Raw genomic sequence first — 20,956 nt, forward strand, 5'->3', positions numbered from 1 at the left:
AGGGGGGATAGTAGAGGATAGGAAAGGCAGCAGAACACAACAGACACTAGTATGGCAATATGTAAATCAATGGATGTGTAACTGATGTGATTCTGCAATCTGTATATGGGGTAAAAATGGGAGCTCATAACCCACTTGAATCAAAGTGTGAAATATGATATATCAAGAACTATGTAATGTTTTGAAAGGCCAACAATAAAAAAATTTTTAAAAAATAGCTTAAAACTGCAGAACTTTAAGACTTTAATCCAATCATGTTTGCATATGCAAAGTAGGTCAGTTTTTTTTTAAGAATTGAATAGTTTCTTCTTCTGTCTTTTTTTTTTTTCTTTATGCCCCTTTTTGTGGCTAGAATGGTCCTTGCAAGGAGTAGGTCAGTTTTTAAACTGATATAATATTCAACTAAATGCTCTTAATACTGAAGGAATTTCATCCCTTACATTGTTTGGTTTTTACTGAATATAATATGATGATAGATATATATCTATACTCACTGTGGAAACTGATAAATTTTTTTAAAGGAAAAGGTCCATATAATATAGAAGCAAGGACAGAAAGAAAATATTTGATATAACAAAACCTATTTTATTGGCAAATAACATACTGTCAGCCTGGTTTCAAATGAACTGATATGTCACCTATTTATACAGAACAAGAGAAGTAAAATTATTGAAGATTAGTAAAATTTTAGAGAGCCAGGATAATTTTTATTTAAAAACATTTGTTGTCTGGCCAAGAAAAAAAAAGTTTGTTTTTTAAATACTTATTACTGAGAGAGTAAAGAGCTCTTTTAACAGGCCATACTGTGATTTTAGATGGTATGTAAAAATTCAAAAAAGTATCATAAATCAGTGAAGTTTAGTATAATTAATCAAATTAAATTAAAATAATGGAGTTACATTAACATGTAAATGCATATTATCAACAACACAAATACATATTATCAGCAAACTCCTAATATACCAAATGAAGAAATGACTTCCTTATAAATTTTTCAATTTAAGTATGTATGAATAAAAAAATAAGATGAAATATCTATCACAGATATAATAAATAATTTGTATGTACAACCTATACCAAAAAAAAAAATCAAGGACATGTATCTGCTGCTACTTTTCTCAGATCATTCTCTAAAGATCTGTTCTGATTGTGGCATGCCTGTTACCTTCAGTAAACTCCTTAATGTTATCCTTCTTAAAGTTCATTCTAAATTGTTTACCTAGTTCTTCAACATTGTTGTTGCTGCTGCTTTAAGGTAAACCTGCCTTACAGTGATTGCAAAAAAAAAGCCTACAAATAGTTACCTTAAAAAAATTCTGAAAGATTTTCAAGTATTTTGGAAGTTTCAAACTTTCTAATTACAAAACCATCATCAAAAAAGAAAAAACTAGAATCAATTTCATCAAATAATTTTCTGTGTATAGCAAGATCTTTGGGGTTTTTTTTTCTCTTAATGTGGTAAAGAATGTTGTTTTTTTTTTTAATATATGCCATCCTTGATAACTAGAAAAATTCTACTTGATCATGAAAAAAAAAGTAAAAGAAAAATATGCTAAAAAAAAGGGTTGCTTGGTTCTTATTAAAATTTCTCCCTCCTCACTACTACCACCACTTCTACTTCCCTTTTCTTATTTTCATATGGCACTAGTATGCTATTTTCCATGGTAATAACTACAATATTCCTCACATATAACAGCTAAAGATAAACTAGAATTAGGTAGACAGTACTTCACAAAGATGGTGATTATGTTTTTCGGAGACTACTGAAAGCTTTGAAATCTAGAGCATATTTGTAAGCAAGAAAGAAAAAAATTGAGAAGTAAACCAACTTTGGTCCTATTTAATTAGATTATAAAATAAAGAGTTTGATGTTTTTGCAAGACATTTCTCTTGAAAATCAGTAGATTCAAGACAGTAGCAGTGTCTTGTTCTGCACAACTAATTTTTTAAAATGCTGATTTTGTTTCTGCTGCTCTTTCTTTAGCCTTTATAAGTGATTTTTTAAAATCTATTTTACATGGAACCATCCTAGGGACTCCATGATATGTGAATTAAAATGCCTCCACCCTCTGGCTATCTAAAATGGTATATCTTCCCATAATTCCAAGTCTAAGAAAAAGACTTCAGTCATAATATTTCTAAATAGTATAACATATGTATGTGTAGCCTTTTGTGACTTACTGTGCAAACTCATCATAAAATTATTAGAGTCATTCAAAAAAATCTATTAAACAGCAGTTTCAGAATACATACTTCTTAGACCTAAAAAATGTTTCTCAAACAAATGTTACAAGAGAGATGCTACCCATAACAAGATGTTGTGTCTGCTATCCTCATCACTGTACCACTCTTAATATATTTCTGATGATTACAAAATATCTGAAATTGCCTAGAATTCCTAGAATAGAAGTGTAAAGAAGGTCATGAGTACAGGCTGGAATATTAGAGGAAAGAGTGGACACCTATGATTTATTGGTTATGCCTTTTAAAAGCATAACCCAAGTCTAGGGCAAAGGCAGTGATCTACACAGTTGTTTAGTTCCCAAGCCCTAAAGGAAGGGATGAATAAGTTCCATTTGTGCTCAACTCAGGAATGAGTCTGGTACTTTACAGATAGATTTAATTATCTTTTCTCTACCACCTTCCTCTCCACAATTTTTCCCATACTCTTTTTGTCTCCTAGACCCTTTTCTAGATTTTCTACCCACAAAACTGGCATTTTGAATCCTCATGCTGTCCACAAATTTCCTGCAACTATATCTGCCTCAAGTGGTAGGGGGAGAAAGAAAGTAAAAAGTAACAGATCATCTCCTCACATTCTTTCAACTACACAGATTCCCTTTTCCAGTTTCTCTGATCAAAGTAAAAGACTACTTTTCAGATTTTTCGTTTTCTGCATTGCCACCACCACCACCACTGCAAGAGGACAACCCCATGATTAGTGTCCCACCAGAAGAATAAAACAAAGAAACAAAAATACAAAACAGAACAGTGATTCTCCATACAATCTCCTTCATATAGGGGCCCTTCTTTCTAGTCCTCTGACCATAAACAGAGAAAGAAAGAATTTCTCTTGGAGATTTTTCTCCTTGAATTCAATTTTGCAGACCAAGAACAGGGTATGACCTGGAATCCAAGCTAGGAGATAAAATAAGCAGGGAAGAGTGGTATGCCAGTACCAGTTGCCCCCACCAGTTTTCATCTCCCTCCTAATTCTCCAATTATAATTGCTCAGATAGCAGTCATCTATCTAAAAATCACCAGGATTTTTGGTTGTAATCCAAGGAAGAGGAGGATGAACTATGCTTCCTCCATCTTCACAGTGTAAGAATCACAAAAATTCCATTTACAGTCAATTGATTTTTGGCAAGGATACCAAGGCAATCCATGGGGCAATGAATAGGTTTTCAACAAATGCTACTGGTACAACTGGATGTCTATGCACAAAAAACAACAACAAAAGCATAATAATGAACTTGCACTTTTACTTCCCATCATATTTAAAAATAAATTCAAAATAGATCACAAACTAAATGAAAAACCAAATATTATAAAACTTTTAGAAAAAATATAGGACAAAGTTTTTGTGATCTTGGATTAGGTAAAATTTTGGATATGGTACCAAAAATATAGTCTATTTTTAGAAAATAAAGAATGGATCTTTCACCAAGATTTTAATTTTTTTCTCTTTAAAAAGCACTATTTAGAAAATGGATATGCTACAAACTGAAGAAAATATTTTTGAATCTTTTATATAATAACACATTGCATCTTGAGTTAAAAGTAAAAACAAACAATTAACTCCTACAACTCAGGACAATGAATCCAATGAAAAAAAGTGAGCAAAACATCTTAAGAGGCATTTCATAAAATATATGTGAATGAAAAATAAGCACTATGAAAATAGACCAAACATCATTAGTCATTGGGAAGATGAAAGTTATAAACCACAATGAAATCCCACTACAAATTTCTAGAATAGCTATAATCAAAAAGATTGATCATACCAAATGTTGGTAATAACATTGACAGACTTGACTCCTCATATATTGCCATTGGGTATATAAAATGGAACAGTTACTTTTTGTGTAAAACTTACTCAAATGACAGACATAAAATTCTATTCTTAAATATCAACCTAAGAGAAATTAAAATATGGGTCAACACAAAGACTTCTTTACAAATTAGTACAGTAGTATTATTTATAATTGAAAACTAGAAGCTGCATATGTCCATTAACTGCTAAATAATAAACAAAATGTTCCATTCAAATGTTTCCTGTTAAGGAAAGAAAATGACCATAATACAAATGGGATCACAAAAACCTCATATACTAAGGAAGGATGTCAGACACAAAAAGAAGGTCAGACACATATATTATATAATCCCATATATATGAAATTTTCAGGAAAAGCAAGGTCATAGATAAAAGAATATATTTGGATTTTATCCCTGATTCCTTCCACAGAGCTTCAAAAACCCTTGAAATTTCCTAAATTATGCTAATGGAATGCTTCATGGTGATGGTAACTCAGGATGACAGCCACCACATAGAAGGTCAGGTCCTTAAACTTGCAGAGTTTGATGCTATCTCTGGATAGTTACTATCCCCCAAGGAGTGGAAATGGAACAATAAACAAAAAGATTAGTATTTACCTGAGGTTGGGAGTAGAAATAGATAGTTTTTAGGATGATAGATATATTCTAAAACTGTACTTGATGATGGTTGTGCAATTCCATAAGTATACTAAAAATATCACTGAGTCATACATTTTCAATGAGGGATTATGGTATGTAATATCTCAATAAAACTGTCTGAAGATCTAATCAGTAAGTTTCAAGATTATAGAATGTATTTAAAAAGTTATAATAATCATATATTTCTTCATTCTATACTCTCACTATGAACAAATATTTATTAAACATTGCAATACTGAAAAACTGAATAGTTTCAATTGTCATGAGACTATTCCTTTAAATACAGGGAAGAACTCTATCAAAATTAGCACTGTTACATGAGATTACAAATACCACACATATAGGATGAATTATATTCACATTTATAATTTATGAAAAAGATCTTAAAAAGAAAGGGGGAATGATGGCACAGTGATTTAACTTGGAGCAATCTAGGAGTGAGACAATGCCCTATATACCCTGATTAGATTTAAGGACCTCAAAATCAATTGTGGTTCTTGTTTTAAATATTTTTTGAATTGATAGTCTTATAAACCATTATTGTAAATAATAACAAAATTACTATTATGTAGATTACATTAAGGCCAAATGAGCTTTCAATAATAGCTATGGGGACATTTAAAACCATAAAGAAAGAAAAGAAGGAAAGAAGAGAATTATTGTTTGGGATCCTTTGTTTTATCACCTTGAGCTCTCCCTCTTATTATGGTCCCTTATGAGCTCTCCCTCTTATTATTGTCCCTTAATATTTCCCTTGCATTACTGACCTGAAAAAAGGGGAGTGCATGAAACCTATTCATCTTCATCACCCCCTCATCAACTTCCCAACCCATAATAATCTGACTTCAATTCTAACCATTATTGAAACCAATACAGCAAAAATCACTAAATGAGATTTTTTTTTCAAATGGCACTACTCTTCAAGCTACGTAGATAATGGTTCCCACAGGCTTCAGGCCTCTTCATTTCTAGGGTATGTGCAGATTTATATAATCTCCTGTTTGAAATTAATGACATCTCTTTATCATTAAATATAAATATTTTCCTTTCTCGCCTATCACATCCTTATTGAACCTCTTCACACAATATTTGCCACTATACAGCAAGCTTACCTCTTAAACACAGGCAAGAGTCAATAAAAATAAAAAAATTTAAGATGATGTATAAACAAAGTAGTAAAAACTGTATCTGGATATACAAATATGTTATAAAGTTAAATTTCTTTGATAATTCAAAGAGTTTAAATTACTTGGTGCTGAACTCACTCTAATGCTAAAGACAAAATTCTTTTGGTGTGCTTTGTACAAAGAAATGTTTTTTATATATCCAAAGACTCAAATTTTTTTTAAAAAGGCCTGTACTTTCTAATGTATACGACCACATTTGGCTATGTAACCAATGTATGCAAGTGAAAATTTAGGGGAGGTAGTTGGAACTGGCCTAACCCATGTGGAAATGATTACTTTCCTGGCCTAAAGCTCTTTTTATTAGGATCAAAACAAACTGATATTATCTTAGAACCCTTCCAATTTTTGAAAAATAAAACCTAAGTGTTCTATAGTTAGGCAGATATTGTCCAGATATTGTTTGTTTTGTTTAAGGACAAAATCATGGGATACCTATTTTTGTATTTAAATCAAAAGCAGAGTTACTATTATAAAGGTATTTCAAATGATAGAGCTCAGCCTGGTGACTAGTCAATTTCTAGTTATAGCCCAGGAAGCTAAGGCAGGAGGACCACTGAGCCATGAATATCTAGGACAGCCTGGGCAACGTAGAAAAACCCCATATCAAAAATAAAATAAGTAAACAAACAAAAATGATAATTATTTAAGTACAGAAAGGCACAACGTTGATATAAACATGGTCACCAAACTTAAACAGAAGTTTTGATAGTCTTTAAAAATCTCAGTTTGGCCCTTGGCCTTCTGTGTCTACACTAAAAATTTTTTTTAATATTTATTTTTTAGATTTAGGTGGACACAATATTTTTATTTTATTTTTATGTGTGTTGAGGATCGAACCCAGTGCCTCATGCATGCTAGGCAAGCACTCTACCACTGAGCCACAACCCCAACCCACTAAAAAATTTTTAAAATAAACTCTATTCATCAGCAGTACAAAAAAAAAAAATGATAAGCAATTTAGAGCCAATTTAGTGGTAAAGATAAAATATTCCTGCAAGAATAAAATACAAGTTCTAGAGTTCAATGTTTTATATGTAATTCTGAAATGGATTATAAAATTTTAACAAGGATTGTAAAAATTGTAAATTTTAAAGTATCTGCCAAAATAAAATGTTGTTTTGATTCATAAAATTGAAGAACTGAATAAAATATCACCATGTAACTTAGACCAGACTCCTGAGTTGGGCAGCTAAGTATCTATATTATGTAGATTGACAACTAAAAGAAATACTTTTTTTTTCATGAACAAGATAACAAGCAATTGCACAACCTTCTTGAAACCTCTTCTAATGTTTCATCATCCACTGATAGCAAGCAGCTTCAGTTATCTCAAAGTTTATGTTCTCTTATCAAAACGCATTTTATCCCTTCTGCATTACAGGCCAAGGTTTGGTACTTCTTTGCATATATATTGCTTGTTATAAATACTCCATAGACTTTAATATTTCTCATCTTGTCTGTCAAGATCCTTCTCTGAATGTTATTCATTTTTCCCATAACCTTTGGTTTAAAAAATTTGAGCTCCTCCTTGAGAAGAAACAACATTGTAACATTTATAACTTAAATTCTAATAGATAATTATACAGTTTGTCAACATATAAACTACCATTCTAGAATGGTCAGATTATTTTTCTTCTTTCCTTACATATATGGAAGGAAGATAATCAAGTTAACAAAGCATGCTTCAATGTCAATGGGCATATCTAAATTATCTTAATATTTTCTTCCTGTTAGATACAATAAACAAACCAAAGATCTAATTACAGAAAATTCTAAAGTGTGAATCTGAAGCTGTGAGGAGTTAAGTAAATGACCTCAGACACAGCTGGGTAAAGCCAGGAAGAGAACCCAGATCTACTCACAGGCAGACTGGTATTCTTTCTACTATAGTTGGGAGGTAGATAGAGTATTAATTTTTTATTCTCCTCCTATAAGCTTAATACCCTAAGAATTCGTATAGAAAATTCTCCAAAAAACAAAATGTATAAACACCACACTTTTTTAATGCATAAACTTTCCTTTCAAAAAACTAGCGATGAGTACTGAAACGGAAAGTTGTTTTTTAATCAAATCTATTTTACTTGATACATAAAAATTATACATATTCATGGAGAACCATGTGATGTTTTAATATATATATATGCTGAATCATTTATCATTTCTTTACTGTGAAAACTTTCAAAATACTTTCTTATAGCTTTTTGAAATATAGAGTACATTCATGTGATCTATAGTCTCCCCCACTGTACAATGGCACCCCAGAATTTCTTATTCCTATCTAACTGTAATTTAGTACCTTTTGATCAATCTGTCCCCATTCTTCTCCCCAGCCTCTAGTGAACACCATTCTACTCTATTTCTATAAGATCAAATTTTTGAGACTCACATATAAATGAGATCATGTAGTACGTGAAAGCACTTGTCTTTCTATGCCTGGTTTATTTCACTTAATGAGCTCCAGTTCTGTCCTTGCTGTCACAAATGACAAGATATCATTTTTATGGCTATACAGTATTTCTTTGTGTATATACGCCACATTTTGTTTATCCATTAATCACCTGGTGGGCACTTAGGTTGTTCCCATTTCTTGACTATTGTAAAAAGTGTTGCAATAAACATGGAAGTACAGATGTCTCTATGATTTCATTTCCTTTAGATATATATTCCATAGTGGAAATGCTAGAGCATATGGCGGTTTTATTTTTACTTAGTGAAAGAACTTCCAATACTATGTTCCATAATGGTTGTGCTAACTTACATTCCCATCAATAGTGTAAATTCCCTGTTTTGTACATCCTCACCAGCACTTGTTATCTTCTGTCTTTTTGATAATAACCATTCTACTGGAGAAGGGTAATATCTCATTACAGTTTTGATCTGCATTCCCCTGATGATGAGTAATACTGAGCATTTTCTCATGTATTTATTATCCACTTGTGTGCCTTCTTTTGAGAAATGTCTATTGCTCATTGTTAGATCATGTTACTTGTGTTTTTTGTTAAGTGTTTTATTTTTGCTAATGAGTTTGGGGGGGTTCCTTATATATTCTTATGTTCTAAATATTAATCTCTTATCATAAATATAGTTTGCTAACATTTTCTCTCATTCTGTACATTGCTCCTTTGCCCAGACAATTATTTCCATTGTTGTGTGAAAGTTTTTTAGTTTAATGTAATCCGATTCATTTTCTGTGCTTTGGGGATCTCTTCCAAAAATTCCTAACCCATTCAAATGACCTAAAGTATTCTCCCTATAATTGCACAGTTTCAGGACTAATATTTAAATCTTTGGTCCATATTTAGTTGCATTTTGTAACTGGTGATGAATAGCACTCTAGTTCCATTCTTGTATATGTGGATACCCAATTATTCCAGCACCATTTACTGAAAAAAAATGCATGTTCTTAAACATCTTTGTGAAAAATCAGTTGGCTATAGATCTGTGAGTTAGCCTCTAGGATCTTTATTCTGTTCCACTGGTCTATGTGTCAGTTTTTACACAAATACCATGCTGTTTGATTACTACAGCTTTGTAGTATATTTTGGAGTCAGGTTGTGTAATCCCTCCTGCTCTGTTCCTTTTGCTCAAAATGACTTCAGCTATTCAGCGTCTTTTGGTTCCATCCAAATATCAGGATTGCATTTTTTAGTTCTGTGAAGAATGTCCCTTGTATTTTGATTGGGATTGTCTTGGATAGCATGGAGATTTTAAGAATATTGGTTTCTGCAGACCATGAACATGAGATGTTTCTATTTTTGTATGTGACCTCTTCAATTTCTTCCATTAATATTTTAGCTGGGAAGGAGCGGAGGCTGTAATCCCAGCAGCTCAGGAGACTGAGATAGGAGGATCGACAGTTCAAAGCCAGCCTCAGCAACAGTGAGACCCTGTCTCTAAATAAAATACTAAAAATGGCTGGGGATGTGGCTCAGTTGTTGAGTGCCACTCAGTTCAATCCCCGGTACCCCCCCAAAAAACACCATATTTTATAGGCACAGTTGCTTTGATGTATAAATGAGGTAAATAATTACAATGTTCCTAGAATATATATAATAGGTCCTTACTTACCTTCAACCTAACACCCTCCTCCCATTTTCCTTTTTAACTTACAATAAGAAAAGCTACTTGTCCCCAGTGCCCCTCCATAAATCTAACTATTCCCTTTTGTGTGTTGCTTCTCGTAGCTGCCAGTGCTTTTTAACCTCTTCTTCTTCCATAAGGCTCATCCATTGCTCAAGGCACAGTTTAAGAGGTATCTTCTTTGACAAATCTTCTGAACTAACAACCCTACTTTAAGAACTTCTTCCTTCCTTCATTATGTAAATTACTTGTACTTTTACAGCATATATTTGCTTATACCTTCTTTTAAAGCTTTGTAACTACAATTACTTCCTAATTGCTTTGAATGCTTTTGTTTTCTTCCCTAACTAGAAAGTAAGCTATTAACAGACTCTATTATAAATTCCCCAAGGTCAGTGATATTGGTTAGTTTCCTTTACTAACAGATAACAGATACATAAAACAATGCCAGAAATGTAGAAGTGCTCAAAATGTACTTACTAAATAAAAAGAAGTTATTTCTCCTTCCATTCATGAATTGCTCTAAAATTCCAAATATAATCCCAAATATACACATATATAAACTAAATGTTTTTTGAGTAAACGAAAATTGTTATGCCTGAAATTTTAAAAATTCAAAAAATTAATAGAGCCAAAGCAGATTAATCAACTCAGTTTCTACAGAATGGTGCTTAACTTGTTCAAGATGAGAACATTTAAAAGAATCATTGTTAATTACTTAAATCTTAAAGATTTTAACTATAATTTTCAACAGTCACACTAATGACAATTATATAGGACTAGGAACACAAAAAGGGGCATATTTGGAGTTATGGAGGGTCATTTGGGGACAAGTAACTTTTCTTATTGTAGAGTTATAAAGGAAAGCGGGAGGGGCGTGTTACATTGAAGGTAAGTAACCTTTGTTGAGGCCTATAATGTATATTCTAGGTATTCTATAGAACTACTTAGAAAATTCTTAAGTAAGTGAATTATGTGTAGGAAGATTATATTGTGGAATGAATGGATTTTGGAGACTGGGATATGAATCCTAGCTCTCCTATTTCTTAGCTGGTTAACCATAAGCAAAATATGTAACTTGTAAGATGATCATTATTTCTCCTTTGCAGTTATCATATAGATTTTAAAAGATAATGTACCCACTCCTTCACTCAACACCTTAAAACTTCCTATGATGAACTATAATTTTTATGGTAAGTTTCAAAGTCCTTCAAAAACTATCTTTTTATTTTCAAAGATGAGGAAAATGTTTTCTAGTCTCAAAAATTCTTTAACAACTAGTCAGAAATGCTCAATATGTAGATAAAAAGCAATGTTAAAGACAGAACACAGAGAAGGATACACGTACAAAGCTCATTATAATCATTCAGATAACAAATTTATTCAAAGCTGAATATACCAATCTTTATTCCCCCTAGCTAGTATTAGTATTATGAAATTACCTATTAATACTAGCTTAACAAATATTATCTTGCAATACTGGGAAAGCACAGTAGCAACCCAAAGACATACAAACTAATTATACTACTCTCCTCCCTTAGCATATTAAGAATTTTCCAATATGATAAATATAGTGATTTCTGTTTCAGTTTTATATAACACATTAAATTGTTAATCTTTAAGTTTATCCCCTCCTCTCATATGAATTCTCTATTTACTGGATGATAGAGTATAGCATACTCTAACTGGAACTGAAACTGGAACACTAGTTTCAGACTCAACCCAAACTTGAGTATGTTCACATTCTCCCAAATTCTTTGCTCACAATACAGGTTTATCAATGGAATTATTTTCCCCACCAGAGAGCATACTCCTATAAAGGCATAAATCATATCATCTATTCCATAGACCCTAGACCACCATTCCCAAAAACTTATGCCTCTTGTGTGTTTGTGTGTATTCAATGATATCTTTGTTCTGTTTTGTCTTAATATTCTACTTCCCAAAGTCATATTATTAAGTTAAAACTAATTAGTGGCCTACCCTAGTCACTGTACATTTTAAACTACATTATTCTATCAACCCTAAAATATTATACTTATTAGAAATCTTCCAATTTACAAGGTGTTAATATGTGAAATTTAGCAGATAGTGATAACACATTCAAGTTTCAGAGCGTTAAAACATAAGGAAAACTGCATACCTTACTCATTTTAGAAACTGAAGGTGAGAGAGCTTAAATACTTTTCCCAATATCAATACATGTATACCAGGTTGATCACATGGAGCAACACCCAATAACAGGGGAAGAAATGGATCAAAAACCAATTATATTAACTATTTCCTCTCCATTCAACAAAATAAGGACATATCCAATATGATTATTTATAAAACTATATATATTTAATCCCCAAAGTTCTTACATATAACAGATGATGAGGTTCAAAAGTTCACTGAACATCATACAGCAGTTAATAAAATCAGAGACTCATTATCCGACATTCTGGCCAGACAAATACATCTGACCTTATTACCAGGATATTTTTTTCCCTTGAAATAGTATCATACACTTTATTGAAAATAAGAAGGCATCAACTAAGTCTTTGTTAATGTACAAAATATAGTTAAAAATTATAACAAAGTGATTTGCCAATATAAAATTAAATACTTAAGGGAGTAATACTTTCCAAATGATGGCACATTTGTTGCTAATGAGTATATATATTGACCAAATTTAAAATCATGTGGTAATACAATTCTACTTAATTCCTTAGATAGTCACTCACTTTCACTATTAAGTATTTAGGTTATTGAATAATAAATATTACATTAAGTAACAACTTAATTCCAAAATAGAAAGCACTAAATTTTATCATTATGTATCCTCTAGCAGAATAAAAAGGAACACTGCAACATAACATAATATTAAACCTCAACCTAAATATGTCTTAAGGAAGGAGCAAAAAAGAAAAAAAGTGAGAAGCTGGTAATAATTTTGGAACAGAAATTTATTTCAGGTGGTAGAAATTTTTTTAAATAATTAATAGGGGCATTTAGAAAAGTCACATAAATAGAATTTACAGCTTAACTGAGCCTCAATAATAAAAAGAAGCAAATTTCTCTCTCACCTTTCTTCTCTCAGCCTATGATAAATGTCAACATTTCAAATCACTTTATCCTAAGAAATAAGTATCAGTTCTGTATAACATAAAATAGAAGGAATAACAAGGTAGGGGATTATTTTCATTAAAAATAAATATTTGTATAAGTTATTTCCTAGAAAGTGTCATTTTCTTTTAAGAGTAAAAACAATCAGTAACCAAAATTAAGAGAATCAGGAATTTATTTTCAACCTAAGATCTAGTTCCAATAAACTGTGAACTAAAATAGATTCATGTATTAAGTACTGTTGATATTATACAAATATTTCTCTATTTGTTACACAAAGCACCATAAAATTCACCATAGTTTATATTCTAAAAATTTTAAACTGAATTAACTAATAATTATATATCAAAATTCTCATCTTACTTCTCCATTTCTTAATGTTGTGATGGCTCCTCTTGCCACACCCATTCTAAATAGTGTTTCTGTAGCCTGTGAATAGAAAAAAAAAAAAAAAGCTAAAGTATATAATTTGTACACTACTGTATACCCACCCCAAAAAGGAAAAAAAAAAAACAATACTATTACATATTCAACAACTTGTATTAACACATTAGTAAGGAAAAATAAGAGACATCCTAAATTATATACCAGAAATATCATGTCTATGATCTTTTACTGTTAAAAGAACTTGAACTGTTTCAAAATGTTATTTTGACAGGCGTAGGGATAGTTTTTTAAAAACATTATTTTGATATGCTGGCATTCCTCCAGATATAGAGCTTTGACTTAGAAAATTAGTTCACTGTGATAAGCTTAACCTTAGTTTTAAAAACAAAAACTAAATTAAAATTTAATATTTGGCTTTTAATTCAGAAATTATCATTTATTCTGAATTTTGGTGGCCATTTGAATTCAGTTCAAATCACTTTTCTGCTACTAAAATACAGAATGAAGTGATGGTACATATTAAATGACCTCACAAATAGTTCTGTAAGCTAATAAAAAGCAATCAGAAAAGAAAATTAAGAAAATAATTCCACGTACAATAGCATAAATATAAACTTAAGAAAAACCTTCCATGGAGGTAAAAAAAATAACTTGTCCACTGAAAACAACAAAACATTGCTGAGCAAAATTAAACATATAAATAATAGAAAAACATTTTGTGCTCCTGATTTGGAAGACTTCTTATCAAGATGTCAATACTGTCTAAAGTGACCAAAATTCAATGCACAACATCAACTAATACGAGGTCTTTTCCACCTGGCTTCTTTTACTAAAATGTTTTTCATACTCATCCATTGCTTTTTGTATATACAAACTCTTCCTTCTTATTACTGTAGGAGTCCATGGCATTGACATTCTATATTTTTTTTATCCATTCACCTACATTAGACCTGTGGTTTGTTTCCAGTTTTTATCTACTTTAAGTAAAGTTTCTACAAATACCCTCAAAAAAATTCAATGCAATCCCTGATGTTTTTCACAGAAAAAGAAAGCCTATCCTAAAATTCACATAGAAATTTTTTATAATTATGGGCAAAATGTTAAAAAAAGTTATGCCATAGCTCAGCTATGAACTATATTGTTTGAATAGAATGTGGTAAACATTAAATACTATATTATCTAAAATTTATGTATTACCAAATTGTGAACATCCTCATTCAGGGTGTAAGGAATATCAAATTCCTATCTTCTATAGTACAGTTTCAATAATGTGTAAAACTGAATCAAAAATAGCAGTGCATGCAAGTTAATTTCAATATCAGTAAGTAAATAGCACAGAAATTAGGTAAAAGGCTGTAGGTAGTGCCTTTGCATTATAGAATTCAGGCACTGGAAGAGGTAGAGAAGAAAACTTGTTTTTCTAATATCTTTGTGGCTTACTACTTGATTATTGGAACTATATGTAAACCTGTGATTAATATTTTTTAAAAAAAAAACAAAGAAATGACCAACAGTGTCCAATTTTGTAATGATGTTGAATACTCGACAAAGCAGTGCATAAGAGAATGAGAAGATAAAAAAATCAAAAGTCATAAATAAACTCCTTTGAAAAGTTTTTACTAAAATATATAAAACTAGAAGTTGGATTTTCACTGAAGCATGTAAAACCAGATTTGAGTAAGGAATGAAATTGAGTTTCAGTTAGAAAGAGAATCAGAGTTGACGGAAAATTGGTAACAGGATATTTTTAGCATTAAAGATATTTAAACAAGTTTTAATGACAGACTAGTGGTCAGTAAGATTGAAAAAATTATAGAAATATGAAGGGGACTTAATACTGAAGGAAAAGTTTCCTAAAGAACATAGGATCAAGAGCATGCATAGCAATCTATAAGCTGTACTAGAAGGAAGAAGGTACAAACATAGCTAAACTGTCTCCTTCCTCCTCCAGCAAGTTCTTCTGGATCTCTTCCCAGTTCTTCTGTCCTTCCTATTCCTTTCCCTCTCCTTCTACCTCTCTAAATTAGGAAACAGAATAATCTTCTGAAAATAACAGAAACACTGACTTAAGGGAAAGGGTAGAGTATATAACAGATGCAAAAGAAAATTTTAAGGAAATGGAACATAGTACTTAAAATCTATCTAAAATTTAAAAAAAAAAAAACATTTTTGTTGGTGCAAATCTAAATAGCTAATGACATTAGAAACTAGAGGGCTTCCATTTGGGAACTGTCAAGGGAAAGTAAGCAAGACTATAGAGGATATGGATGAAAAGGTAAATCCTCTATTTCAACTTCACTCTGTGTAATTTAAAAAAAAAAAATTCTAACATTTTTTAATTGAGTGATTACAATCTTTAAAACATCCCTACACAAAATTTCACATAAAGGTGGGAACAGAAGAGGGTACATTAGTATCTATATGCTAGGTTAGAAAATAAGAAAAACTTTTAGGGAAAACTGCTGAAGTTTGTGAAGACCACACAATATAACTCCAATACATAACACTGAGAGATCACATACCCAAACATAAAACAAATTATAAATGAATGAATTTCTATGATAGATTTGTACTAAAATATGTAAACTTATATGTCCAAAGAACTACTTAAAGAAATTTTAATTAAAGGGAAAAGTACTTAACTTTTAATATATTTGCATTTATTCCAGTCTTAATGATTTATATATGTATATATAAAATTATATATTATACCTTCTTGTTTCTTTTTAAACTCTACTTAAATTTAATAATACAATTTTTAATAATACTCATCTAACCCAGGCCACTCTATATATCTGAGGAAGAAAGGGGGAAAGACACAGCAAGGACTTAGGATAAAATATGCAACAATTTTTCAAAACCAAATCAAATTATTTTCTTTTTTATGTCTCAAAAAACAAAGGCAAATGAAAATCAAGTTCTTTTTCCATACCTTCTCCAGCAGAATAAAACGCTTTTGTTTCCAACTAAATTATTTCATCAGCTCTTCCCACCAACATTTTTAAGAATGTTTCAGTCTAGTAATACTATAGCCTAGTATTCTATCTATTCAGCTAAGCTGCCCTTTGTTTCTATAGGAAAGTACCGAACTGTTCAAGTTTCTTTTGACCTCAATAAAGAGATTGCTTTTAATTAACTTGTACCTAAACTACTACTAACAAGAGTCAAAACAGTGAGATACCCACTATCTCAGCATCTGTAAATTTAATAACAACAAATTCTTGATTGAAATATCCTTTCCTTTTTATTCCATCTAAGATGATAAATACTAAAAATATTCCTTCAATATTCTCTATATCAGAGGCACAGGGAAAAATTGCCTACAGGTCTGTTTAAAAACAGGTTACTGGGGCTTGGGTATATAGCTCATGGGTAGAACATTTGCCTAGCATGTGCAAGGCCCCGAGCTCAATTCCCAGCACTGAACAGAAAAAAAAAAAAGTAATCAAAAGAAACTTCTCTTAAAAACAGTATTAGAGAAAAGAGACCTAAGAGATATAAAACCTAGATTGTAATAAGTATAAAGTTCTAAACTGGATGCTTGTGTATATGTTAAAAAAAAAAAAAAAAGATCTGGAAAGATATATACCAAGATGAAAACAGTAACAATCTCTAAAATATTTTCCTTTTGCTTTATTTTCTAGTGTTTCACAATATACATTCAGTAGTATCCTTTTAGCCAAGACCCCCAGTAGATGCCTAAAACTGTGTACAATACCAAACCCTATATATACTATGTTTTCCTATGTATAAATACCTATGATAAAGTTTAATTTATAAATTAGGCAAAGTAAGAGATTAATGACAATAATAGAATATAAGAATTATAATAAAATACTATATAAAGTTACTTAAAATTTATGAATTGTTTATTTTTAGAATTTTTCATTTAATATTTTTGGACCCTGGTTGATGAACTTGAAACCACAGATAAAGGGAATTTACTCTAAGTCTTGCTTGCTTGTCATTGTTTCTCCAATATTGTTTCTAATACTTTATTGTTTTTAATGTTTAGTTTTCTGTGGGAGGACTTCATAACCTCAAGGTAACCAGATATTTCTGATAAATTTCTCTTAAAAATGATAGAGGTACTACATGCACATGGTAAAAACTTAAGGAAAACAAAACAAAATACCCCTTATCCCAGATGCTTGGAAGCAGTGTTTGGGGGATTGTTTTAGTATGCTTTTGCATTACTATGACCAAAACCTCACAAAAGCAGCTTAGAAGAGGAAAAGTCATTAGGGATTCACCATTTTAGAAGTCTCAGTGGGCAGATGACCAACTTCATTGTTCTGGGACCAAGATGAGGCAGCATATCATGGAAGAAGGGCCCAATGAAGAAAGGCTGCTCAGCTCCTGGTAGGGTCAGGAAGCAGAGAGCAGGGTGAAGAGTAAGAGGCAGCAGGAAGAACAACCCTTCCAGGGAACACCCTCATTGACCTACCTCCTTCAACCACACCCAATCTACAGTTATCATCCAATCTGTCTATTCAAACTAGGATGAACTGATTAGGTTATAGCCCTCACAATCTAATCACTTCACAATCCTGCATTAATACAGAAGCTTTTCGGAGACACACATATTCAAACAGGATTTTTTTTTTTTCAGATTTTGGAGTATTTGCATATACATAATGAGTTATCTTAGGGATGTGACCCAAATCTAAACACAAAACTCATTTATGTTTCATATGAATTTTATATACATAGTCTAAAGTTAATTTTATGCAATATTCTTTGTGCACTTGTGTTTTGACTGCAACTTATCCCAGGAGACAGGTGTGGAATTTTTCACTTGTGACATTATGTTGGTACCCAAAAAGTTTTGAATTTTGGAGCATTTTGGATTTGGAAATTTTGGATTAGAGGTAATCAATGTGTAGTAGGAAACCATCTACCAGAATTACCAATAGAGCTATAAGTTGTATTTGCTAAGTTATTGCTGGAAAAAAAATAAGTAAACAACAAGAAAAAAGTTCTACATATTTACAATGGATTATCTTGACAAATGCATACCTAGTATTTACTGTATTATGTATTTGCATTAAATTAAAGCAGTGGTCAGAGCACATTCCTTTCCTAAAGTGTCACATAGTAATAAATATCTGACTATATGGCTATGCAAGCCATACAGTCTCTTTCAACCATTTAATTCTACTTTTGTAGTTTGAAAGCAGCTACAGACAATAGGTAAGCAAATGAGAATGGTGGTGTGCCAATAATACTTTATTTATAAAAACAGGTAGCAAGCTAAAGTTAGCCTGAAATCTTTGCTTTTCTGATCTTTGATCCTGCCATTTCTTTTACAATGAATGTATGGCAATGTGAACTGCTGTCTCTCAGCATAAGGGATCTCTCCAAGTGTCAGTTTCTCATTTGGGATGAAGAAATTATAATTTTTTACTTTGAAATAAATATTCAAATCCATCTAACCATACTGGTCTATTATCTGCATAGTGTGTGTGTGCATGCACATACTAGATGCTTTCAATTTTTTCCTTGATATTTGGATTTAAGCATTTTTGATGATGTGTATGGATATGATTTTTTCTTTGAGCATATCTAACTTGGGGTTCACTAAATGTCTTGAATCAGGAAATATGTATTAGTCAGCCAAATCTGTAAAATTTTCAGTCATTATTTCTTCAAATGTTTTCCTTGTATTGACCTGTTTCTCTCTCTCTCTCTCTCTCTCTCTCTCTCTCTGCATCTCTAACAATACAAATATTAGATCTTTTGCTATTCCCCCAAAAGTCTCTGGGTCACAGTTCTTTTTTTTTTTTTTCTCTGTGTTAGGAAGAATGGATATTCTTCTTTTATGTCCATTCTGCTATTGAGTGCATCCACTGAAAATTTTAATTTCAGATCATTTATTTTTTAGTTACAAAATTTCCACTTTAAAATAGTTTTCTATTTCTCTGCTATTTTCTTTCCATTATTACGTAAACATGTTTACTTTATCTCATGAAATACACTTATAATAGGTGCTTCATTGCATACCTAATTCTTACTCTTGAGAAGTAGCCACTTTTATTGTTTGTTCTTTGCAGATAGAGTGATTATAGAATTATTATGGACATTGTGGTATCATGTTGTGAGACTCTGTGTCCTGGTAAATTTCGATTTTTTTTTTTAAATAAGCAATCACCTGGTTAGGTTTGGTTTTCAAGTTCTGTCTGGCCTTCAGTGGGCAGCAGTTTCAGTGTCAGTTTTGTTTTCTGTTCTGCTTTGGGACTATTCCATGTCATTCTGAATCATTCTCAGAATGACTCATTGGTCATTCTAGGACTTAGGTGGTAGTTTAAATTGCAGTTTTGCTCTCAAAGCTGTTGCCTTAATGCTTGAATATATCCCATGCACATGCCAATTAGAGATGAACCCTGTACTTGTTTGTACCAGTTCAAATAAGATTTAATTACGAGATCTCTTTTTCTGGTTCTTCCTTTCTAGGATTATCCCCATATTATCTGGTTCACTGGACCTCTTTTTTCTGGTCCTCTGGACAGAAAGATAGGGTTTCTCCTAGAGTTCGATTGCTTTCCTTGCTGTCACAACTGCAGCCATTTCATGGGTACATATCTTTGAAACAAACTGATTAGAGAAAAGAGAAAGGGAAAAATAATGGGAATCCTTCCTTTCCTGTTAGAACCTCAGATGCCCTTTCCCATATTCCTTTGATCCAGAAAAAAGTACAATTCATTTTCCAGTTTTAACTACCTGCACTGTAGTTGCTTCATATTGTAACTGGGTAAGAGGAAAAAGAAAGACAAAAACACCAGCCACAAGGGATTCATCTGTCCATATTTTCTGGCTTGTATGGGCCCAGGCCCCTCTTCCCTAATTTCTCACTAGAAAAATAAATTTCTCTCAGAAGTGTTGCTACAGTTACTCTGAGGTTATGAAGAGGAATTGGGGAGACAGAAAACAGTTGGGCTGTAGACAGATGCCTGGAGGAAAAAAAGAGAGTGAAAATTGTTCAGAGACTTTACAAAGGTCTTGGTTGCTATGCTAATGAATTTGTGTATTCTAAAGGCATATTATTAGATTAGTTTCATGTATTACTACTTTTATGAGAAGCAGATAGCCTAATATTCAATTTCCTATTTTATATTTTTGTTACCATAAAGAAGGAAAACAGCTGGTACTTACAAATATTACTATTTAAATTATTTTCTCCTCTGGCCAAGATTAACAGCTGGGAAATAAAGTTTTGCATGATTTCTGAATACCTTTGCTAAATTAATCTTCTTGAAATAATATGTGTTTTCTAGTTTTCTGGTTGTCCTGTCAAGAATTTTGGCATATGTCTTCTTTGATATAAGGAGAGTAACTAAGATCAGAGTAGGGACGAAGAGCAGGAGAAGAAGATTAACATTTAACAGGGATGAGAGGTGGGAGGGAAAGGGAGAGAGAAGGGAAATTGCATGGTAATGGAAGGAGACCCTCAGGGTTATACAGTGGAGGGGGTAGAGAGAGAGGAGGGGAGGGGAGGG

At 31.8% G+C, this 20,956-nt stretch overlaps 1 protein-coding gene across 17 annotated transcripts in view; it reads right to left on the reverse strand.

Moving 5' to 3' along the window:
• Positions 1–20,956, reverse strand: part of Tmem135 (transmembrane protein 135) — a 261,641-nt gene that overhangs the window by 134,872 nt on the left and 105,813 nt on the right. For 12 of the 17 annotated variants that reach the window (XM_048787924.1, XM_048787939.1, XM_048787930.1 and 9 more), the window contains one exon: positions 13,437–13,502. The exons of 2 other annotated variants lie outside the window; for them this stretch is intronic. In XM_048787924.1, coding sequence (XP_048643881.1) covers positions 13,437–13,502 — 66 coding nt within the window. Of the gene's footprint in view, positions 1–13,436; positions 13,503–17,713; positions 17,820–20,956 lie in introns of all 17 variants that reach the window. 3 more of the 17 variants (XM_048787934.1, XM_048787935.1, XM_048787936.1) reach the window with 1 other exon arrangement.

This window comes from Marmota marmota, unplaced genomic scaffold (assembly GCF_001458135.2).
Source record: "Marmota marmota marmota unplaced genomic scaffold, marMar, whole genome shotgun sequence".
NCBI classification, from domain to species: Eukaryota; Metazoa; Chordata; class Mammalia; order Rodentia; family Sciuridae; genus Marmota; species Marmota marmota.